Raw genomic sequence first — 24,355 nt, forward strand, 5'->3', positions numbered from 1 at the left:
CTGCAACAGCTAAACTCTAACTCTTAAAAAAAGAGAAATCCACTGCATATTCCTCATAAAAGTGGTATTTATTGTCCAAACAGTGGTGGGGTGAAGAACTTTTAGCCCTTCCCACCCACTGCTCTGTGTTCAGTGCAGTTACAGTGCATAAACACTCACAGAAATGCTGAGGAATCCACATGGCCATTCCCTTATTATTGCTACAAAACACCCATTGCCAGAAGTACAAGGGGGAGAAAGAAGGCACTGCTGCCAGGAGGTACCAAATAATAACAGAAGCACCAGAAGACAGAGGGTGCTCTGATCCTAGTACAGTAAATAGACCAGGGAGAGGAAGATAATGGGGGCCAGGGATAGGATTTAAGTCTTCAGGTGTTCCATTGCCGAGTGGGGAGAGGTTTGAGGGCTCAGTGCAGTGGATTCTGGTTTGTGGGTGGCTGTAAGGGATGCTCTGGGCCTATTCACACCATTCACTCTCTGTGTCTCAGCTCAGCCAGCAATGCTGCAGCTGCTTTTTTGGGCTGGGTTACTTAGCAGAATCTGAGCGGCAGTATTCAGCCACCTGCCATGCCACATGAAGGCACCTACCCTGCTTCAGGTTGGGCCCTCTCAGGTCAATGCAGCTTCTCTGAGGGTATGACTACCAGACACAGTGTTTGTCATTTGGCCTCCAGCCAGTAGAGCTGCAGGTCAGTGTTGAGCTGTGAATGGGGACTTCTGATTTCTCTCATGTTAGTCACAGCTATACAGAGGAAAGACAACCATGGCTGCCAGGAGTCTGCACAACATTCCTGCTGCCTGAGCTTCAGCCCAGAGTTACTTCCCCATCTCCCCACCACCCCAAGGGCTTTTCATCATGCCTAGATGAACTCTGCAGTTCCCAAACACCCCATAGAGCTGTCAGTCAACAGCACAGGAAAGGGGAGGGCAGGGGAGAGGATTGGAAGCGACTCAGCAGCAAGATGGGGTCAGCAGCCAGTACCTGCTCCTGTGATATAACACCACCAGCCCCCTGAGGTTCTGGGGAGCAGCAGTCTCTCCCTGTGTAGTGCTCTAATCCCATTTGGGACAGAAGCTCTATATGCACCTACCAGGACAGAGATTCTCCACATACCCTTGTCCCACCTCTTTTAGGCTACAAAGGCCCTGCCAGGGCTCTCTTTTTTTAAAGGTGGTACACACTCTAATTATGTGCCCCACAAAGCAGCTGGGATGGGTTCAGCAGCACAGAAACGTACCTTTCTTAGGATCCTGGGACTGGACTGGCAGAAGGAAGGGCAGGGTGAAATCATAGAGGCTAATGGGTTGAGAGGCATGCACTATGAGCTTTCATAGGCAACAGTTTTTATGACATCAAATGCTACCTCATAGGGTACTGAGTTCAATCTCTGCCCTCACGGACAGCCACGTCCTATGATCCTGTACCATTGGCCTCCCAGGAGTCCTTCAGGGTGATGCTCTGTATGCACCAGGCAAAGCTTTGGAGCAGGTGAGGGCTGTGGCTGGAGGCTAGTACCAAGTCAGAGGGGCTCATCTTTCTGCAGTGTTATTTCCTACCCATATGTGGCAGGTAGCAAGGTAGAACCAAAAGCCACTACAGCTGTATGAACACAGAAGTATCAAGTGCACAGAGACAGCTGGGGAGGTTGCCCTTGAGGAAAACAGGTGAGCTATGGATGGACAAGGAAGGAGAAGCAAGGAATCAACTGAGAAGAGTAGATAGGAAGAGGGATCAGCTGCAGCATGGGAGGTAGGGGATTTTGGCATGGGCTGGACACTCAGCCCCACTCTCCCACCCCCGGTTCTCTTTGCCTTTCCCCTTCCCAGCAGGATGGACAGCCATGCAGGTGATGCCCTCCTACAAGGCTCCTGCAGATGCTTTCAGCTGCTCTGTGGAGCTGGACAGTTAGAAAGACAGGATCATCCCACAGTTCCCCTTAGGAAAACAAGTTCAGCTACAACAGTCATCAGCCTGGGCTGCTTCCTGCAAGCTGAGATAGCTCCTCTGGGGAGCAAGAGTGCAGGGGCCCAGTTTGAGTATAGGGAGGAGGTGAAGGACCCTACTGTTCTGCATGGCTAAAATTGTAGCAGAAGTTTAAATTGCTGGGGGGCTTTGGGACAGGAGGGGCATCATCAGGGATGGGAATGTTCTCCAGGTCGAGGAGGCGCAGCTTGAGCTCCATTGACAGCAAGATGTCCAGGTCACTCTGGGTTCGCTCGCTTGCCATCTCTTTGCCCAGCAGCACATTTATGCCATCCGTCCAGAGGCAAAACTGAGGAGCAGAGACCAGGCCTTTTGAGCTTCCCACTCTCCACCATGTCTCCCCGCTGCCCCCTCCACGTAGCATCCTCCCCTTACCTCTGGCTGTCCCCTGCCCACACCATCTGCTCACCTCATGTCTGTGCAACCATCATGTGGCAGCAAGACAGCTGGCTGGGATTCAAGCTGCCTAAGCCCAGGCTATGGTGCAGCCCAGGCCCACAGGCAGGCAGAGGCCTTGGTGGTTCAGCCTCTAAAATACCAGATGTCTTTGTACATCCAGAGGTGACACTCACAGCTACCCCTCTGCTCCCAGCCAATGATTCCCCCTGTGCTGGGGAAGGCCTGGTCCCAAGGGGCTTGGCTACATTTGAAATCACACAATCTGATCTTTTAGGCCTCTGCCATGGAGAGCTAGCTGCTGTGCTTCTGTCCAGCAGGGACAAGGGAAGCACTTCCTCCTAAATCCTGATGACTTCTTCATCCGCTCCTGCAGCAGGCCCATCCCATTCATCCAGTCCCACTTCGCACACCAGCTTGGAGGAGTCCAACATCATATCCCTGGCACCAACCCCCCCACCAGTACTACAGGCTCCTCCCTTACCCTGGCCAATAACACCTCTGTCTCCTCATATGCTCCCCCCCTCTCTCCCCAACTCCACCTACCTCATGCACTCCCCATCCCCTGCCCCAGCATGACCTAGACCACACATGATGTGGAAACTGTTTGATTTATGACTCCCCTCCCCTTATGTCTGTTCCCTCCCTAACCAGTCCTGGGTTAAGAGAGAAGTGTTTAGCCAGGCTGGGCCTCCCTCTTCCTCCCCAAATCTCAAGGCTGACCACAGACCAGCAGGCAGGCCTTGCATTCCTCAAATGGGGCACAAAAGAGACACACAAAGGATGTACTGTCTGTGACGGTCTGGCCTCCCCTGCTATCCAGCAAATCCCCCAGAAGCCAGCTCCTGAGCAGCAGGGAGGGGTTTGGGTGGGGGAAAGTGGAGGGAGAAAAATCACCCTTGCAGTTCAATAGAATGGCTGATCACTCTTAGTGATCCAGTTCTCCCTGTAACTACACTTGTCCCTGTCTGCCTGCCTCCATCCCTTTCTTCACCACTAGCACTGGGCCTTGCCAGTGCCCTCCTTTTTTTTGGAGGTCTTGAAGCACTTTGCAAAGGGGAATGGTGATCCTCAAGGGGAAGTGGAGGGACCTGGTCATCCAGCAGGTCAGTGACAGAGCAGAAACAGGACCTGATGCCTAGCAGGTGTCACCTGCTCCCCTGGGCTGCAGTGCCCTCACATTCAGGGACAAGATGGCAGCTCCTGGCAGTGCTTTGATACCTTGGGCCCATGAAGCCAAATTCCTAGCCCAGTGGGACTAGAGAGGTGACCTTCAGCTGCAGGACTCACTCACCTCATAGCGAGTGGGAGCTACGAAGTTCAGGTAATACTCCTCCACATCATAGACTATGGAGAAGGCCAAATCCAGGACGTCCTGCAGGGAAAATGCACAGGCTTCAACCTGGTTTTGCACTGGTTGGTCTGAAGGAATCAAGCAGCAGCAGCAGCAGCAACAGCAGCAACAGCAATAAGAAACTAAGGGTTGACAGTGCCATGGCCGTGTCTGTTTTTCCAGGGGAAAAGCAGCAGGCTTCCTGATGAAGCCCAGAGACGGTTCCCACAGTTATGTGGTGACAGCAAGCGCTGATGTCCCCAGCTAGAGGAGATGACAGGATCCCTGGCCAGTGGGGCTCCATGTGAGGGGAGCACGAGCACCATATTTTGCACTTAACTGGCAGCTTCAGTAGCTCCCTGCTGTCCAGCTGAGACTGCATGGGATTTCCCAGTTCCCCTGTTCAGGCTGATGGGGGTCTGACACAGTTTCCCATAGAGCACTCGCTGCCAGCCCTCCATGTGGAAGACCAGCGGCTGCCCCCCTCACCCAACCTTTCTTTGGGAAGCATGCCAGGGGTCTTTCCCTAACCAATGCAAAAGATAAAGACAGACAGAATCAGCACCTGACAGGCAGCACAAGCCAGGGACCAACCAGCCAGCTCCAGTGCATTGCACCGCATACTCTAGGTGAGCCAGCTCACTGCATCCCATCCTAGGGGCCCAACTGTCTGACACCCACCCTGGGGGACACAATGCACTTATCCTGGGCTGGAGGAGGAGTGGGAGAGGGGAGCTGTGAATCGAGCAGAGCTAGAGGTACAGAAAGTCAACACACCCAGAGAACTGGAGAGGAGGGAGAGGCCCATCAGGGAGAGGCACAGTGCAGGGCTGGGCAGGAAAAAGGCACTGACCTTGTTTTGCTTTCCAGAGCTCTTCTCTTTCACATGTGGGCACTCCTTCCCGATAAGCAGCGCCTTCATATCCACCACAGGCACTGCAGGGCACACAGGAGCATGAGACTGGGGCTTGGCACAGACCAGCCCTGCTCCCTATCCACTGCCTCTGCAGCTCTGAGTGCAGGGAGTATACCAGCAGCGAGTCTGGGCCCATGACACGCTAAGGCAAATGCAGTCCAAAATACTGTGTTCTTGGCAGGATGAACATCAGAGCAAAAGAAGAAAGCCCTGGGGTAATGGTCAGGGTGAGCACAACCCAGCAAGGGCAAGGCTACACAGTGTGCCCCCGGTCCAATCTCATCAGCCAGATGTCTTCTCACCTGCCAGTGCCTGCTTGCTTCCCCTTGCACTGGGGTTACAAGCCAGGGGGTCAGGATGCCCTCCCCCATGCCACTCGCTGTGTTTGACTGTGGCCAGGTCCCCTTCCCATCCCTCCTCTCACATACTCTTTTCCTGTAGGCTTTCGATAGGTGGGCACTGGACCCCTTCCTCCACATCTCCATAGTGCAGCACTTTGTGGTTGGGGGACAGGCGGCAGTACCAGAGCTTATCTGCAGCAGGGAGGGAGCTGAGGTCAGGGCATTCAGCTCTGCACAAGCACAGGAACATGGTCGACTCCCAGACCAGGGCATGCCCAGGCCTGCTGGAGCCTCCAGGCCCTCCCATGCCTGACAACCGCAGGACCCACTAGATGGGCCCTTCCTCCCATCACCCCTGGGCCACCAGCTCCTCAGTGTCGCATTTACTAGTCACACCCCACATTCCCAGCCTCCTTTCTGTGCATTCAGCACCAGGTACTCAAGACATTGCTCCCCCAGAGGGCTCAGCCCCAGACCAGCCTCCAGGACACCTACTTTCCTCCTCAGCACATGAACGACCGTAGCTCACTCTTATGCCAGCAGCTACCTCAATGCTCATCCTCTATGTCCCTATGGAGGCCCCTCATCTCCCCTCCTACACCACAAGGAGGCCCAGCCAGCATGCGAGCACCACCCTGCTGGAGCACCAGGCCAAGGACACTCACCCTGTCTACGGCGGCTGCTGATCTTGCGGAAGAGCGTGCCCTCACAGAGGTGCAGGAGCCTCTGCTGTCGGATCAGCTCCAGGAGCTCAGGCTTCAGTTTCTCTCTCAGCTCCCTGGGGTGAGAGCAAGATGGGAAAAGGGCATGCATCCCTTCTGACATGGCACCACTCACAGCCTGCCCCCAGAGAGACCCTGCCTGACACACAGGACCTGCCCCACTCAACCCTACCAGACACCCCCCCCACCCCAATGATGCAGCATAGCATTAGCTATGTTCCTAGAGAGACCCCACACAGAGCAGGGGACCATGACACTCACCACAGACACCCTCAGAGTCATGACACCCATCCTCACCCCAACTCCACACAGAGAGCAGAAACCTGTCCTCACTCACAGCACTGGCACAGCCAGTGTCTCCTCCTGATGCATCCTCTCTGTCTGCCGCAGCTTCAGGATCTCACTATAGTTGAGCCCATTCACTTTGGTCTTGAAGAGCTCAAGGGAGGTGGGTTTGAGGGACAGGGTCCTGGTGATCTGCTCTCGCACCACCTGCAGCACCTGCAGGACACATGGCACATCAGGCCAGTCAAGGCTTCCCACAGCCTCCTGCACTCCAGAGGCATGCCCCAGGACTCTGATCCCAGTGAGACTCCCCTACCTGCTCAGCTACAGGGGTTCCTAGCACCGGTCCCTGGTCCTTGGCTCACCTTGTCAAAGTCCTCCTGCGTGGCACGCATCTCCTTCCAGGTCTTGTTCACCAGCTGGATGCAGACACAGAAGAGCTCCTCAAAGAAGTGGTACTGCCCAAAGAACATAGGGTAGAAGGCCTGTGCTGTCTCTGAGCCTGGGGCAAAAAGGATAAGATGGACCAGGTGCTTCAGTTCTTCCAGTAAACAAGAACCAGCCTATCCCAGAAGCAGTCTTTGTGCCCCTGCATAAACTACACTGTGCCCATCCCCTGGCAGCTCCTGGCTGATATTTTCCTCACACAGTAGCTATGCCCATTTCCTAATCAGCCATCCCAAGATATATGACACTTGACAGACCCTGGCTGTGCCAATTTATACTACCCACAGTCCCGAGCCTGTGGCACCATCCCCATGCACCCAACTTAGGAGCTGGGGCAACTGTCTCTGCCCCAACTGCTACCCAGGGCCTGTAGTATCTGTTCCTATTCCTCCTCCATCCCAGGAACCATGGCAGTCTTCTTTGCTCAAATCCCAGGAGCTGTGACACCCCGCAGCTAGTAGCGTCCAGTTCTCCAGTGTGACAAGCCCAGAGAGAGAAATGGGTTCTCATTCTGTCATGGGGAAATGGCTTGTTACCCTGAGATTCCACAGAATGACTCCACGGTATGGGTGAGCAGCTACAGAGCTGCTGAGAGGCCCCAGCACGCAGACTTGGGCCCATGGAGAGAAAGCTAAGCACTCACATGGCTCCCCAACGTGCAGGATCTCACAGAGGATCAGGGTGAGCTGGATACTGCTCCGGGCAAAAGGGCACTCATGTTTGTCTTCACGGCTGCTGTTCTCTAGGACAAACTGAGAAAGAGTGTCACTGTTAGGACTTTCCCAAGTGCACATATCCACCATGGGCCAGACAGAACAGCCCCTCTCACCAAAGTGGGGCATGAATGGAGCTTGGAAGAGACTGATGCCACCTGACAGGCCAAGGAAATGTGTGTAACAGGATAAAGTGTGCAGCGGGGCTTGGAGGAGGGAGATCTTTCCTCATGGAGTTATAGTCAGAAGCAGCATGTCTAGCCCAGAGGGTCTAGGATCTATTCCCAGTTCTGCTGCTGACTCTGGGCCTCTGCTTCCTGGCTTTCATTACAGGCAATAGCTCACATACTTTGACAAAGTGCTGGAATCTCCAAGTAGAAGGCTTGAAGTCCTGAGCTTTATCAAGGCTGTATGCTCTATGGCAGTAGTTTTTAGACTTCCTAAAGTCATGGAACCCTTTCATATCACTTCTGCCGTGGAACACCTACCCCTAACATAAAGACTGATGGAGTCAGGCAACCTGAGCCCAGCAATGGCAGCACTCTGCCTCCCAGCCCGCACTGCCATTACCCTCCATCTCTCTGTGGAGCCCTGGATGACCTATCACGGAACCCCAGGGTTCCACAAAACAGTTTGAAACCCACTGCTCTACATGTCTAAATCGCATCCTTGCAGAAACTGGCCCAAGGAAAAGGCTCACAGTGCACAGAAGGCCCAGGCCTTAGTGTTTAGCAATTCTGAGTGGCCAACTGAACCAAAGTAAAAGTCTGAACATTCAGAAGGGACTGAGCACCTGGTCCATGGAATCAGACTCCTCTGAGTCTCTACTTAGGAAACCTAAAATGGAAGCAGTCAAAACCATGGATTACACTGGAAGCCATAGCTCTGAGATGAAATTCCTCCTCAGAAACCCCAGGAGGCTTGGCTGGGTGAAGTCAGCTACCCCAAACCAACTTACTGAATTTGCCTTGGTGAGCTACCGTAATCTAATCCACTCCTGCTTCTTTACTCTTCCCTCTCTCAACTGCCACTCCCCTCTCCCCACCGACAAACATCCCAGCCTCTGCACCCGAACAGGCCCACAGTGCACAGATCTATATTCAGACCTGGGTCTGAGAACCCTGGCAGTAACCCACAGCAACCCCCCCACAGCCCCTCAGCACCCCGCAAACAGCACTGCAAGGACTGGGCAACACAGCAGACATTATTCCCACTCTCCCCTCCCCTAAAGTAAGGGATTAACTATACCTTGAAAGTTCTCTAGGCCAAATGTGAACTGAAAGTGCAATAGCTCGTTAGCCAGAAAAGCACAAGCTGGACTCACTCTGCTGTAGGCATTAGGGGAGTTCCTGGAGAAGTAGATCATGTTGTCCAGGGCAAGCAATCCTGGTGGGGCACGATACAGGTCCTGTGCTGGGTTACTGTTGTTCTGGGAGGACACAAAAGATGCAACTTAGTGATAATGGCAGAGCACATGATGGAAATATGGGACCTACCCTCCAGGAGAGTGACACAGAGAAAGATGCTTGCCCAAAACCTAGGAGGCCCAGGTTCTTTTCCCTGCCTTGTTATTGACACCATGTGTAACCCTGAGCAAGCCCCTTCATCTTCCTCTGTGTGAACCATGGAATAAGTGTGTTGTAGGTCCTACCAGGCTACCTCTGATCTGCCCCTGTTCTAACATCATTGAAACCAGTATCATGCTGCTATGATGGGCACAGAACAAACAAATGACTCAGAAGGTTGTTCATTTTGCAACAAGATGTGAAAAATAACCCAGCAGTCCCCAGGACAGAGAGGATAGCTCTCCCCATCCCAGCAAGGGTGTACAAGCAGCTTCTTGGCAATGGGGATGTTACAGCCAGGGCAAGCTTACCATGAAGCCCAGCTTCCGAAACTCCTTGGCACACAGTGAGCGCCGGCGCTCTGTGCTGAAGCTGCTGGCTGAGGCTTCATTTTCTGACTCAAAGGCAGCTTGACGCAATGACTGGAGAAGTTCCCGTTGTTCCTGCAGGGAGAGGAACTGTCTCACTACAAATGCTGACAAACGCAAGAAAAATGCAGCCCCCAGCATAAAGCACAGGCCCTGACAGGAAGGAAAGGGCTACAGGAAATAAAGGGCACCTTTGTTTAACCACCCATATACTGCTAGTGAGCAAAGAAAACCATCACAGAGGTTGACAGCCTCCAGACTCCAGAAAAGGGGAAGGAGCAGACCTCCTAGTTCTGATGCATCCCTGGTGATCTGAGGCTTGATTTTCCAAGGAGCTGACCATGGTGAGCTTTGCCATTTCCAGTTTCAGTTTGGTACAATGTGTTGGGAGACCCAGGCCCAGCGTAAAACTCCCTTCCCTATAACATGGGCACAACACAGCAATGCCTCTCTGATGAGCAGGGGGCAGTGACCCCAGACCCCACCAGCCAAGAAGCCAAGAGTGGAAGCAAGGGTCACCCTCACAGATCAGCTGAGAGAAAAGAGGGAATGAAAAGACAGGTGAGGAAGGGAGGAGCTGGTGGAGTCGCTTCTGTTTGGGGAATGGGTAAGGACAAGAGGGAAGGTGTGAGGGGACAAGAAAAAGGGAAGAAACTCTTCTCCTTGAGAAGCAGGAGGGTCTATCCCAAAAGGGTGAGCATGCAGCAGGACAAACACAAGAAGGGGAGTGAACTGAAGGGTCCTGGGGAGACTACACTCCTTTACCAGGCCCTTAAGGATTGCTCCTGCCAGACCTGTGAGTAGGGGTCCATGGGGGTCCTCATCCGCCGCTCCAGCAGGTTGAGGCTGACAGACTGCAGCACATAGAGGTAATGGGCCATCTCATCTCCCATTGGCTCTGAGCTGTGGATAATGTTCTGTGGAAGACACCAAAAGAGGGCAATGAATATCACTGTCCTTCAGACCTCCCTTCTCTCTGCAATCATTGCCCCAACCCCATCCCAGCTTGGGCCTCAAAGGGGTACAGCCTGTCCCACAAAGGGAGCTTCCCATAAGCATCTCACCAGAGAGAGGGGTGGGAGAGGTGGGATATAGCAACACTTGCAGGAAGTAGCCAGGCACAAGAGGGCAATTCAGAGAAACCAGCAAGGGAGGAGTGACAGAACCACTAAGTGCTCCCACTAGGGCATCTTTGGCATTTCCAGCTTAGTGCCTTGTAGTTGTGGCACATCAGAGTTTGGAGCCAATGGTTTTTAGGGATCTAGGGTAACTGGTTGTCCAGCAGCACAGGGGACTGAACTTGGTGGCTCAGGAGGCTTCTTCCATGTCTATATTCCATCAGTGGTGGGGACACCTGGCACACACAGACCTAGAGAAGGGGCTGTGAAGCCTACACACAAAGGACAGAGGCAGTGAACAAAGAAGAGGGACACTGAGACATGTGGTAGGGATTGGGCAGCCAGCAGGAGAGGGAGGAACAGAAGAGGAGAGGCACAGATACAATGCAAGAACCCCCCTGGACCTTCACCTTGTGAATAAATTGCCGGATGTTCCTCTCCCCAAGATGATCCATCATGTCCTGGGAAGGGAAGAGAGATAGTGAAGCCTGTTCCTCCCCATCCAAAGCACCCTTCTCCCCCATGAAAGTCTCTGCTTCCCTCAGAACCACCACCCATTTCCTTTCAGACCCCACACACCACACCTTCCTGCAGTGCCAGTCCTTTTCCTGCAGCCATATGGAAGACAGGGACAAGGTGAGAAGGAAAGAGTCTCTGAGAATGATATGGCTGTGTAGGAAGCAGACTGGTATTTCCAGACATCACCCCTCCAGCTTCTATGAGAGGTGCTCATCAGGGATGGGGGCAGGCACAGGGTGGGGAAGTCCAGGCCAGCACTCCACTGCTAGCAGACAGATTCTCTCACCCACATGTATCAGGGAAGAATGGGCCACTGCGCAGGGAGCAGAGGAAGACAAAGTGTCTCTCTGGTATCTCTTAGTCCTTGCCACATGCTCACACAGGGAGGTGGGAATGCTGCTATCTGGAGGGCAGAAGGTGGAGCAGGGAAGAGTAATTGTAAATGCCCAGCTGCCCAGCCTCTGTGGGCCAGCAGGATAGTATGGGGTACATGTGAAGCCCCTTCTACCACAGCAGAGGGAGCAGATACATGAGACTGGGATGCCAGTGTAGGTCTCCTGTACACCCAAGCTCCATGCCTAAGTACCACCTCTGTGTTGCTAAATTCCCAGGCAGAGTCTGCACCAGGCTACAATGGTCAGTGATCCTCTATTAAAAGCAGGCCCAGTGTACACAGGCACCAGCCCTTGGCAGAGTGTTCATGCAGCTAGTGACTTTGGCTACTGGGCACACAACGCCCAGCACTAGGAGATGTGCTCTATTTCTTCATCATCCCTGACCCTATAGTACCTGCCCAAGGACAAGGAAAGCTCTGTAGACCAGGGGCAGGCAGTTACTTTGGGCAGAGAGCTGCTTACTGAGTTTTGGCAGGCTGTCAAGGGCCACATGGGTAGCCCCGCCCCTTGACAGGTGCCCTGCCCCCTGGTCATCTTGTGACTGGAAGTCCCACCTCCTAACCCCTGACCTTTGCCACCAGAAATACTCCTTTCAGCAAGGGGTTTTGCTATCTCAGAACGAGAAAAATAACAAATTATATTCTAAAATTCAAACATCTACAACAGGGGCAGGCAATTATTTCGGCTGGAGGACTGCTTACTGAGTTTTGGCAAGCTACCGAGGGCCGCATGACAGGCAGCCAAGGGCAGATAAATATTAATTTTCTAAATTTTTTAGGGGCCCCACAGGCTGGATAGAATGGCCTGGTGAGCCACATCTGGCCTGCAGGACACATTTTGCTCACCCCGATCTACAACATTCATTAATTTGATTTAAAAAAATATTTTTGTCCTGATTTACATGCGTTTGTGTAGTGTACACAGAGGTGATTGCACAATAGCTTAAAATGAAGTCTTACACTTGTATATTGTGGGGGTGGGGTCATGGGGATAGGTTTGTGGGGGGACTGTATGTGGGGTGTGGGGGAACGTGTGTGTGTGTGTGTGTACAGATATTTGGGGTGTAGGTGGGCATGGGGTTAGTGTGCGGCTGTATGGGAGGGTGTGTGTAGAAGTCTGCATGTATGGCAGTAGGAGTAGGGGTGAGGGTGCATGTGTATGGTAGGGTGTGCATGTGGGACTCACCCTATGAACACATGCACACATACACAGTCTTTTTTACATGCAGCCTCTCTCTCACACACACACATGCTGACTCTTTTACACAGCCTCTCACACACACTCTCTTTCACACACACACATACAGTCTCTCTCACACACATGCACACTCACAGTCTCTCCCTCCCTCATTGCTCTCTGTCTCTCTCTCTCCCCCTCCCTCATTGCATGGACACACACACACACCCCCCTACCCTCCCGTTCCTGGCCTTGGGGTACTGGTGCAGCCCTGAGCTCCCACAGTCGGCAACGCAGCCACGTGGTGCTGGAGCAACTCAGAGCTGTGGCAGACAGAGACTTCTGGGTGGTGGGGCGGGGATAAGAGGGGGCTGTGGGCAGGGCAGGGAGGGGCCGCTGGCCTTGTTGCTGGCTTCTGCCAGCTCCCCCTGGGTCCTACTGCCCCTGGCTTCTGTCATCTTTAACAGGCAGCCAGGAGCAAATAAATATACATTTTCTAATTTTTTAGGGGCCCTGTGGGCTAGTTAGAATGGCCCGGTGGGCTGCATTCAGCCCACGGGCCGTATTTTACCTGCCCCTGCTATAGGCCCACCGAGAGAGGGCCAAGGGTTGCCCTTACCCGCCGTTCTGCGTCATTTGCATTCAGCAGCATGGCGATGAGCAGAGCCATGGCTTTGAGCTGCAGCTGCTGGTTTGTCCTAGAGACAAGGAAAAGAGTCACTAGCCAGGAGGAGGTACTTGTTCACACCCCCTAGACTCGCCAGCACCAGTGACGCTGCTGTCACTGCTGGGCCCCACTCCACCAGGCTCCCTGGCCATAGGGGGAAGCTGGCTCCAGACTTCTGTGCCTGGGTAGGAGACCACAACATCCCACTGCCCTTTACATGCCAGGTCCAGAAAGGAACCACAAGAGCAGAGTGACTTCTACAGAGTTCAGACATCAGGACCAAAACTCTGAGGGTCCTTCAGGGGCCTGGAGAGAGAGCTGAACTGGTGCTAAATCAAGGACCTGATGGAGGAAAGGGAAGACTTGTGCTAGTACCGGCCAAGAAAAGGTGGTGGCATTCACAGAGCAGTGGGGCTCCATCTCAGCAGACTGGCAGCTAAATGCCTGCTTAAGTTCATGAGTGGCAAGGCTTGCTAGGAAGTTTAAAATTAAGAGAGAGGGAGGGCAAGCTTTCCCCTCACACAGACGCTCTACATAAGCTTCCTGCTACATAGTAAGCAGAGAACAGGCTGTTCACATATTAAAGGGTATGCAGAGTGGAGGGAAAGCCCAATGAGAGCAAGGAGTAATCCTGAGCATCAGGATCACATAACTGGAGAAGAACTGAAATCCAGCTAGTCTCAGCAACAGGCAGGAGAAGGGGAAGTGGAGGCAATTGTGTCACCAGTGTTTCCAATCCAGTGAGCTCCTTGGATAACAGTAAGGCTTGGCAGAGGAGAAACATGCTTTGGATAAGGACCAACACAGAGGAAAAGAGAAGAGAAATCTGAGGAGGCATTTTCTAGAGACTTTGCCAGACTGCAAGAGTGAGAGCAATTCCAGTAACAGCTCTGGAAACTCCAGGATGCTTTACTCACAGGATTTGTACTATGTAGATATGGCCAAACCTCCCTCACAGGGGTTTCGATTCAAAGCCTTGGCACTCACAAGCTGTAACAGGAACCCTATGGCTTCTGTTACTCTGAGGAGGAGAATAGCAGTAAGCAGCATTCACACAACTTACTAAAGGTGACCTGCAAAGGAATAGGCAGCCAAAGTGCCGAGTTCTGTGCTAGTTGCACAGCAATAGTATGATAGGACAGAGCCTGCTTAAGCAAGAGAGCCATAGCTATAGGAGTCAGGCCAGCATCAGCAAGATGCCCATTAGAGGGAGAGAGAAACAGCTGGGCCAGGGCTAGCAAGCCACCTGACTGAAAGCGGGCAGGGCTTGAGCCAAATATAAGCCACGGCTGGAGCCAGGGGAAGGCAGTCTGGCCCTGGAAGCTGAGGCAGAAGGTGCTCTGGTGCAGGGAGGCTAAAGGAGACTGCCTGGCTGACAGGAGAGGCCCTGGGACCTGTTAACTAGAAGCTTGCAGCCTACAGGGAAGTAGGGCCCCGTATAGGAGACAGAGTGGTGGTTCAGAAGCTTATGTTGAGACCCAGTGTGGGGGATAGTTTTCTGTTGTAGCTAGAACGTAGGATTTTTGCATAGTGTTGTGGTTTGGGTGGGTCTGTGAGAGGTGTTTTTTGGAGATCCTATTAGTACCTAAGGGGTACGTGACTGTCCTGAGCTCAAAGCACAGATAGAGGACCAGGAGCAAGGCCAGGGCCCAGAGAAGAGACAGAGCTTGGGAGCTAGAGAGCCCAGAGCCCAAACAAGGGCAGTCAGGGCCAGGGGCCCAGTGCCTCATGAGAGGCAAAGCTAGGGTCAGGGACTATAGCCCAGGGAGGGGCAGAGCTTGGGGGCCAGAGGGTCCAGAGCCCAAGAAGAGCAGGGAGCCCAAGAAGGGGCAGAGACAGCCCAGGGAAGGCCAGAGCCCGGGGCCAGAATATCCTTCTTTGGGCTGCAGGCTGAGTCAGGGCCAGGAGCCCAGTGCCTCATGAAAAGCAAAGCAAAGTCAGGGACCTGTAACCTGTGAAGAGCAAACTGAGAGGAAAGGGGCGGAGACCCCAAGAACCTGGATTGGTAGGGCTGGGACCCAGGTGCCTGTCCCAATGTGGTGGGCCAAGGCAGTGAGGGACCAGCTAGAGGAAAGGGTCACAGGCAAGGAAGACCAAGGCCCCAACAAGTGCATGAAGGCCTGGAGTGACCTGACACTGGCTTGGAGGCAAAGTGCCCTCCCTAAGGGCAAGTCAGTAACACCTGCAAGTCATGGGCATAGCTGTAGGTAAGCTTTGAAGGCCATGATTGGCCCATAAGGTATTAGGTACCACAGAGGCACAAATAAGCCAGGAGGGCCTACCTAGCACGAAGGCTGGTTGGGGGATCAGGAGGGATCGAGAGGGATCCACTGACAGAAGGACCGAGCTGGACTCATTCTAGAACCTGGGGGAGCCTCCCTTTCCAAAGATAATACAGAGCATCAAGGTTGGCAGGAAGGGAAAAAGGGAAGGATAACTTAAAGCCAGAGGAAAGTGGAGCTAGGTTGCCAAGGGGGTGTAATGGCCACCCCTTGGGCACCACACCTGTTACATAAGCCCACTCTAGTGACTTGGATTTTCCCCTCTGGGCCAGCCAGCTAAGGGTACCAGATTCAACATAAACTAACAGTAGCACAACTGGCATTAAAGTCTAAAGCAACTAATGCAGGCAATGCTGGAACTGCTGCCCGTGATCATGGGAGACCCTGCCTGTCTTTGTCCATCCCTTCTAACGGCAATCCCTTATCCATGAAACTCTCTCCACTACTGCCTCATCTCTCCCCTAGCCCTTCTCAGAAAAGCTGACATATCTGGGAGAAAGAAACACGTTCCTAGGGGAAGTCAGTAATGCTGAGAATCCTGAGAGTGAGTGGAGGCAGAAAGTGCTGTAGATAACAGACAGAGGTGCAAGTAGCAAGATCTGCACCCTGAAAATACCTGGTTGGAAGACGGGTGGGGGTGGGGAAGTAAGGGTGGGAAGGCGAGAGGACAGGGAGAGATTAGTCCTGCCAAGCACCAGGGAGGAGTGTAGGGATTTTACTTGCTTCAGGGACCTAGATCCTTGGCTACTGTTGCCGAGGTCCAGTCTGCATACCTCAGCTGTTGCCACTACTGTTCCAGTAGTGATGCAGTGTCCCTCTGTCTGAATGCTGCTGCTCTTGTCATGACATGGACTCCCTTCAGGACTGCCATTTGGCATCCCCTCTAAGTCAGCAACTGGGGCTGTTGCCCCACTTGCCCACCACTTGTTACTGCTACTGCTAACAGGACTCTGCAAGGTGAGGGAACCCTGATTCCTCTCTGTCTGCATATGGTTCCAACCAGAGCTGAAATACTGCACAGTGTTCAGGGCACCTTATTAAAAGAGATGACTTCACTGGAGCTCAAAGACCCTCGCTGCTCTCATTCAGACCCTCACTGTTTTCCAGGAAGGGGGTGGAGGAGAGTGAGCTGAGGTGGGGGGAGGTGCTGCAGTATGCTGTGTGGGGCCAGCAGTGCCTGGAAAGCTCCCCTCCCTCCCCCAGGTAAGTGGCAAACTGGGAACGTGCCAGGGGAGATACTGTCACTGTGCTCTGGGGCACACTCCATCCCCACCTGCCCGCACATACCCCCTACAGCCTAAGTACCCATAAGGATACGTGTATCCCCAGTTGACAACCCCTGGTATAGGGCATTGATGTTAGGTCAGTGACAGTGTGGGCAACACTGGTCACCCGTGTTCTAAAGATACACCCATACTGTTCCAGCTGCAATGAAGAGATCCCACCCTGATCAGAGGATGCAGAGCCCATCGCATGATAGGAGGCTCAAAGAGCTTGACTGGGTTTATTAGCCTGATGAAACAAAACTGAAAGGAAACCTGATTGCTGGGTCAAAATGCATCAGTAGGTAAACCCCTAGCAGGGGGAAGAACGAGAACTGTACAGAAGAGATATCAAACTCATCTGTGTCTTTGGGTTTGATCTGGACCTGGCAGCAGTATCAGGGTGAGTGGCAACAGTGCAGGAGTTAAAATAACCAGCATTTGCTGCCCTCTGCCACAAACAAGAGTGCCCATCAGGGCTCCTTGTCCTGGATTTTGGTGACAGGCCCTGCCCCTGAATTCCCAGTCTCTCTGGGAGCCTGCAGTCCAGATGAAATTGCTCCATGGATTGGATCTAGCCTGTGGGCAGTATGTTTGACACCCCTGCTACAGGGCAATGCTGGCACAAGACCAAATGTGTAGAGACTGGCCAGGAATAAATTTAGGCTGGAAATCAGAAGAAGGTTCCTAACTACCAGGGCAGCAATGTCTGGAACAGCCTCCCAGTAAGGTTTCTTGCCTCCATGATTATTTGGCTTTAAGTTGAATCTTGCTAAACTTACGAAGTGGGTTATATAGCGTGGTTGCCTGTGATACCGGGGGGCTGGACTCAACACCCTGAGAGATCTCTTCAAGTCCTATATTCCCATGAAATTATGAAATGGCCTTACACTCCTTTTCTGCAGGGACTGCAGAGGAGATCACTGTTGCAAGCAATGTCTGGAGGTGGGGAATAGAGGGACAGAACACAGCTCTTGCTACACTTACACCTGCAGGTGGGTGAGCAGGCGATCCAGGGTCACTTCTTTTTTGACCACATCAAACAGGAGGCGGCTGCTGGGCACCATATTCTCCAAGATGGACAATGAGAGCTGCTGGACAGAGGCGTCCATTGCATTCATATTGACATAACTCACTATCTGTAACAGGATGCAAAAGCAGTCTAAGGCAAGACTGATCCAGGCATTTAGACACCAAGGTATCTGCAAAGGCTCTGACTCTCTAAGTCACTTACCTTTTTGATGAAGGCTGGGCTTAGGGTTTCCCAGGAAACAAAATCATGCTCCATCAGCTCCATGAAGGCCTTCAAGGTATAAGCTAGAATCTCCCCTGTACTGAAGCAACAGAACAGCAAATATGGTGAGATGTGTCCCAGAAACCCCCTCTAAAGGCCAGGGCAGCAGGAGCACAGCCACCCAGGTACCACCATATCGATGGGCATGTTAGAAACACCTAGAGGCAAAAACAGGGAGAGGGAGAGAGAAAAAGAGAGGGGCAATAAGCAGTGAAGAGAGAATATTCTGTATCAGAAATCAGAATCTCACATAGCCCAAGGAGGAGCACAGAAACTCAGAAAGCAGCAAGACCTATGTGGTCTTCAGAAAAGTTACGAAATTGTAGGAGAGAGGCTCCACAGTTAAGCATACCAGCATTAACTACCATGATGCTTCGCCTTAATTCTGCCCCCTCATATACATGTGCACCACAATCCAGTCTTTAGTTACATTGCCAGACAATGCTGTACACATATCTTGTTCCAAGCACCACATTGGGGTTCAGTCTTCCTATGTCACTCAGATTCACAGCCTTAGGGTGCTTCTGGATTTTCTGCTGCTCCTGGACCTTTAGGTGGTAGCAGTGGCTAAGAATGCCTTTCATCAGCTCCTTCTGATGAGAAGGCTGTGATTCTCATACTCAGATCTGGCTACCCTCCTCTTTGCCTTCATAACCTCAAGGCTACTGCAATGTGCTCTACACATGGCTACCCTTGAAAACCATCTGGAGGCTGCAGCTAGTACAGAATGCGACAGCCTACCTTCTGATGAGGGTGGGTCCCCAGGAGCACATAACTAGTCTTCCAGCATCTTTGCTGGTTTCCCATTAAATTTTCAGGTGCACTTCAAAGTGCTGGTTTTGACCTATAAAGCTCTAAAGAGCCTGGGCCCTGAAGGACGACCTTCTTTCTTATGCTCCATCAAGATCCTTAAGTTCAGCTAAGTGCAACTTCCTGCAAGTACTATCAAGATATCAAGTCCATTTGGCATGCAACAAATTAAGCTCTGCACCCTCCCCACAAGCCGCTCTGATTCCCTTTCCCTTCCTGATCTGCTGCTCTGCTCCCTGCCTTGTGCTCCCTTTCTGATCTGCTGCTCTGCTTTCTGATCCCTGCATTATCTGCCACTGGGCTGCCTGCTCCTATCCTAATCTGTCAAATGCCACACACAGACACTGCCCTTGCCACTTGCGGCACTCTTGCCACAGGTTGGCCACCCCTGCCATAACACATGCAGGCTCACTTTGAGAGGAGAGTCAAAGAGGTACATCCACTCAGCTCAGAAAAGCAGAGATTAGGGACCATGTTAATAAGCTGCCTACAAACACTCCTCTGGATAAACCTCACGGAGGGTGAAGAATTATTGAGGAGAACATAGGCAGGAGGAAGAAACAGGCAGCAGTGGGATTGAAGAGAAGCACAGGAGGCTCATCAAAATAAACTTTCTAGAAGTGACATTCACCAGGCTTTGAAACCACCTCCCCAGGAATGGGCTCTTAGGGATGAATTAACATACAAGACAGGAAACCCTGAACTGTCAGGGCCCTTGGCTAAGAGGCCTTTCCTACTTCCTGTCATCTGAAGTGTTACAACACAGTGGTTAGTTCACCATCAGCCACACCAGGGCTGTCTAACTTGTGGTCCATGAGCCACGTATACCTCACAAGGGGTTAAATTGCAGCCCCTGGGCTCCCACCTATCTGCTGCTCCCTCTCTGCTTTGGCTGCAGAAACAGCTGGGGTCTCTGGGCTTCCTCTCTCTCCAGCTTCCCATTCTCTGCCCCAGGAGGCAGGGCAGTGCAATGTGGCATGGTGCATAGTGTTGGGGGAGCCCACAGCTCAGGGCACCTAAGAGGCATGATGCAGTGGGGGAACTTAGGGCAAGATAGGGTACTTGGGTATACAGTGTAGCAGAGGTGGAAGGGAGCTCAGGCACATGGTGCAGCTGGGGGAAGAGGAGCCCCAAACATGCAGTGCAGTGGGGGGTAGGGTCATGTGTGGCCCCTGCTAATGCAGCCCATGGGGCATGTGGCACCTGGCTGTTTAGAAGCTGGACAGCCCTGAGCTACACAAGACAGCATGCTGTGCTGTCACTGAGTGCACAGCCTTAGGGAGAAGGGAGTGTGGGATGGAGGAAAGGAGAGGGCAAGTAAGGGATGCAAGGATGTAGGAGCCAAGGATCTGGATGGTGTCAGGGAAGGGAAAGAAGACACCCTTCAGCTCATTTCTCTACTGATACTCACTTGTTCCCCTCTTCCACAGTATGGAAGAGCTGCTTCAGGCCATTTCTATTGATGAACTCCTGAGCAAAGGTGACATCTTGGGAAAGGTTTGCCAGCTTTTTCAAGGAGTCTGACTTCACATCCAGGTTGTTACTCTGGATCCCACTGTACAACCTCTCTGCCTCTTGATCCTATCAGACAGAAAGGAACCAGCCCAAAGTCATCCCACCATAAGACCAGGTACAGGTATGAAGAGACTCATGTGGAAACCTAGACTGGGGAACATAGGGTTAAAACCCTGGATGGAGGATTGGGCCAGAGCTGTCCTAGACAGAGACAGAGTCAGGAGTGAAAACTAAGACATGAGGTGGTTGGGCCACAGCCATCACATAGTGAGCCAAGAAGGGAAGCCAGACTAGAGGAACAGTCACAGCTCTCAGCACTTCCCCATTCAAGCAACCTTGCACCTTACAAACACTATTTTGTTAAATCTCATATTCCCCCTGAACTGTACCAAGTATCATTATCCTGATGGGACCACTGGGGAAATTGAGGCCGTGCCCACAGCAGAGCTGACTCCCAGCTCCTAGCTTACATTGTTTCTGGCCAGAACACGTATGGGAGATAAACCTGTACGGGTGGGACAGGGGGTGGGGATGGGATGTACCGGAGAAGTGGTCAGCCGCAGAATGCTTCCATTCTTAATCTCTCCACGGTTCTGCAACGGGACAGGCAAAGCAACAGTTAAAGAAGCCAAATCTCTCAAACGGACACCAGGGCCAAGCCAGCCCTAGAGCCACAGCAGCCAGAGACAGTCACAAGAAGAATCACTCACTGACTCAGTGATGTATGTCTGCTGCCCATCCACATACTGCAGGGCATAATGCTCGGGGTTATTCAGGTTCCACCTGTAGCCCAGACACCAACAGAAGAGACACAGTCAGACCACATGTCGCCTTCTCACAGGGGTGGGGCAGCCTGGACAGAGGGTGTAACATACCTGTGCCAAAGGAAGGGCACACACCGGGGCGCCCAGAAAGGGAAGTGAGGGAGACACCAAAAAGCTGAAGGAGAGGGTGGGAACATCCCAACAAAGATGCCAGAGGGCCTGCTAGCTCGGAGAGATGGCCCAACTATGTAAGAGACCAGAGAGAGGAGTTACTCACGTATCACAAACTTCCTTCAGAACGGAAGACAATGGCTTGGTCTGGAAGCAAAGAAACATGGCCAGCAGTGAGCATGATACAGGCATGGCCTTGCCCGAGTACCTTACCACACCACCCTGCCAGCAAGGATCCCTTCCTTCCCCCTGCCTTTCAGACTCTCCTTCAGCACCAGGAGTATCTGGCATCACAGCTGAGCTCTCCAGCAGCAGGTGCAGGGATGGGCTGGAGGCAGGACCTAACCTGGTTGAGGTCAATGAGCTGTGGAATTGCTCCCATCATCTGGATGGCAATTTTCACAACATCTTTGGGAGGCGGCATGGTCCTGGGACTCCTGCTCCCACTCTGGTTCCACGGCAGCTCCTACAAGAGAAGGGAAAGTGTTACCACTAGCCAGTACTCAGGAGCCACCTACGTGCTCAGGAGCACTCAGGGGGCTGACACACCCTGAAAGAGGAAACCAGCAGGCACCCAGCCCATAAATGTACAGCAAGGGCAAGACCCCAGTGAACAAGTACGGCAGGACTGCGGGCGAGGGGCAGGGGTCCCAGGCAGGTGCGAGCAGCTCCCAGCCCCCACCGCAGAGAAACTGCTCCCGGCCCGAGCCGGCGGGGTGGCAGGAAGGGCCGCGGGCGCCTGGGGGCAGGGCGAGCAGACGAGCGCTGCCCTCTGCACAGCCCAAGGGCCCGGCCCGGCCCGCGCGGGAGCTCCTCGTGGCTGTGGAGGCGACCCGCGCTTCGGGCCCCCGGCAGCCGGGCCAGGGCAGGGCAACCTGGACAGGAAGGCAGCTCCTTCCTCGCCGCTCCCCCGGCAGCAGCCGCCCAGGGCAGGGCAGAGGCGCCCCGAGCCGGCCCCGCCCGCGGGAGCAGACACGTCGGTGCCCCCCCGCGCGCCCGGTCCCAGCCCGGGGCGGGGGCGGGGGCCCAGGTGCGAGCGGCGGGTCTGGTGACGCCCCGGCCGGCGGGGCGGGACCAGGGCGACCTGCCAGGCCCCGCGCGGCCGCCTGCCCCGGGAGGGGTCGGGCCCGCGCCCGCGGGCGATCCCCCCGCACCCACCGGCACCGCCGCGGAGCCGCCGCCGCCGCCGCCTGCAGTTCCGGGTCGGTGCGGCCGGCGCGGGGCAGCGCCGACACCGCCCCTGGGAGGGCCCGGCCGGGGGCCGCTCCGCCGCCCTCGGGGCCTGGCCGAGAAGAGCCGCCCGGGCCGGGCGCCCCCGCCCACCAAGCTGGGCCCGGGGCAGGCCGGCCGCGCCCGGGCACTCAGCCCGCCCCGCGGGGCGAGCCGCCGGCCGGGGCGCAGGCAGCGCCCCCGTCCGACTCACCCTGCCGCCCTCCCACAGGGAGCCCGGCGCCGCCGCAAGCGCCCGGCAGCTCGGCCGTGCCCGGCGCATGGCAGGTGTGCGCAAGGGCAGATCTCTCTTCTGTCTGTCCACAGGCTTGTTGTAGTTCAGCCCAACTGGATTAAGAACGGGTCTAAACAAAGTCCAAACAAGCTGCTCTTGAAGGCAACAGTGTCTCCCGCCAGGGGCGTGCCAACAGTGAGTTTCAAGACAGGTCTGAAACGGCACATGTCAAATAAGGCCCTCGAGCATCCCAACTGCATGGCTAGGCCCAGCTGCATGGATTCACGGTTTCCTGGAGGACTCCTCCTCTGGCTCCAGACCAAAAGGAAGAAGCCTCCAGCCACACTGGCATTGCCCAAGTGCATGGAAACCAAGCCCCCTTCAGAACAATGAAAGAAGTCACTTCCTCTCGACCTCCTGTGCTTTTAAAAACCAATATATTGTTATACAGCCTCTCCACACCTGTATTTGTGGGGGAAACAGCTGTAGGTCTCCCTAGGCTGATAACACTCCCTCTTCTTCCTGCCATGCTGAAATGAGCAGTTGACATCTCAGTGCCATTGCTTCACTGCAGACTCAGCTGCCCCAGCTCCACAATCCATGTTTTCCTCATGACCATAATAGGTGGAAACCTAAGAAGAATCCCTGAGAAGATTATTCACATCTCTCACCCCAAGATTTAGGGGAGCGGCTGCTTCAGACTCCTTTCAGGTGAGCCTGCATTCAGGAGAGGCATCAGGTTGACATGGGGCCTCCCTATGCTGCCTACCTTGTCAAAGATGTCTCACCCCAATACAGATTTAGCACCAGCAAAATTAGGAACATTAAAAGCTCTAGGGTAGATAAGCACTGATTGGCACCAGTAATTTAGGCACCCTGCAGAGAGGAGGTCTAGCCAATTCACTGCATGTTACTCTGGTCTCTAGACTCAAGGCTCCCCGTCCTATTAACAGCTTAGGTCAATCACACAAAAATCTGCACACAAGAGGCTAGAGCTAGTGCACAGTGGAGTAGGAGGGAACTGGCTACATCTGTTTAACTGAATCTTTTCCCTTTACAATGACATCCCTGGAAGGTGGCTGCAGAATTCCCAACATTTACTGACACAGCACTTCATTGGCACTGCAGCCTCAGTATTGTGTACTAGGAACCCACAAAATACATGCTTGAATTCTTATATTAGGCATGTAAATACTTAGCTTGGTCTGCTCAACACCTCAAACAAAGGCTACTTGTTCTGGGTGCTAAAGTTTTAGGCACTCATGTCTGAAAATTGTTGCAAGGGGCCTTGCTTACGTCTGTTTACGATGTAATGTTGCACCTCTCCGCAGGTATGAGAGAGCTGTTTTGTTTAAACAGGAAAATAAATGGCTCCTGCCCTGTTCCTCTGTAGCACCCACATTTCCACGGGATTTCACAGACATGCTGTGAGACCCTGCTAACCCAGCAGCACATCACTGCTTCTCGCTCTCCTTCCTGCTGCAGATACTGATACTCACCGTCTTGTGCCACAAACAACAATGAATATGAACGACAGCTATTCAGCAGTGAAAGGTAGCTCTCCACGTTCTCTCCATCACTCCTTTGACCCAGATATCCTGGAGAGAAACAGCTAGAGCCAGGACAGAGATTTCAAACAATTTTCCATTGCAGACTCTTTTAAAGACATTAACAGTGGAAACAGGTATTACCTTTGTGTGCCACCATAAAACATTTGATGGCAGCACAAAGTCAAAGAAAACATAGCCATACCTTTCCATCACACTGAAAATCATTGAATTTGTGCCTGTGACAAAAGGTAGTAACAAATTGAGCCACTTTATCACTGCCCATGTGTATTTGCTTATGGTGTATTTGCTTGGGCAGCA

The 24,355-nt window shown here is 53.3% G+C and overlaps 1 protein-coding gene across 5 annotated transcripts; it reads right to left on the reverse strand.

Moving 5' to 3' along the window:
* Positions 1–72: 72 nt before the first annotated feature.
* Positions 73–22,964, reverse strand: ELMO3 (engulfment and cell motility 3). 5 transcript variants are annotated; one of them, XM_090063658.1, is made up of 21 exons: positions 22,950–22,964; positions 21,390–21,509; positions 21,150–21,190; positions 20,819–20,891; positions 20,651–20,701; positions 20,005–20,174; positions 17,724–17,823; positions 17,477–17,628; positions 12,898–12,976; positions 10,599–10,649; positions 9,865–9,987; positions 9,014–9,145; positions 8,462–8,566; positions 7,068–7,176; positions 6,343–6,479; positions 6,030–6,193; positions 5,636–5,748; positions 5,058–5,162; positions 4,567–4,649; positions 3,675–3,755; positions 74–2,273 (listed from the first exon to the last, which is right to left on the reverse strand). In XM_090063658.1, the coding sequence occupies exons 2-21, from the start codon at positions 21,465–21,467 to the stop codon at positions 2,061–2,063; spliced, it is 2,160 nt and encodes a 719-aa protein (XP_089919784.1). In that variant the 5' UTR covers positions 21,468–21,509; positions 22,950–22,964; the 3' UTR covers positions 74–2,060. The 5 variants fall into 5 exon arrangements, with proteins under 5 accessions (XP_089919785.1, XP_089919784.1, XP_089919782.1 ...); XM_090063656.1 differs by lacking the exon at positions 22,950–22,964 and adding an exon at positions 22,467–22,773; XM_090063657.1 differs by lacking the exon at positions 22,950–22,964 and adding an exon at positions 22,202–22,434.
* Between the last annotated feature and the right edge of the window lie 1,391 nt (positions 22,965–24,355).

The sequence above is a fragment of the Crocodylus siamensis genome, chromosome 9 (genome assembly GCF_052110815.1).
Source record: "Crocodylus siamensis isolate JL-2025a chromosome 9, ASM5211081v1, whole genome shotgun sequence".
In the NCBI taxonomy this organism is placed as follows: Eukaryota; Metazoa; Chordata; order Crocodylia; family Crocodylidae; genus Crocodylus; species Crocodylus siamensis.

What these genes read in the sequence shown, in the direction of transcription:
- ELMO3 (XM_090063656.1), bottom strand. Translation starts at nt 22,535, where the DNA reads ATGCGCCGGGCACGGCCGAGCTGCCGGGCGCTTGCGGCGGCGCCGGGC. An exon ending in CTGCTCACCCACCTGCAGGT is followed by an intron (nt 12,977 to 17,476) that starts GTAAGTGTAGCA and finishes CCTTGTCTCTAG; the next exon opens with GACAAACCAGCAGCTGCAGC. An exon ending in TCCGGCAATTTATTCACAAG is followed by an intron (nt 9,988 to 10,598) that starts GTGAAGGTCCAG and finishes TGTCTTCCACAG; the next exon opens with AACATTATCCACAGCTCAGA.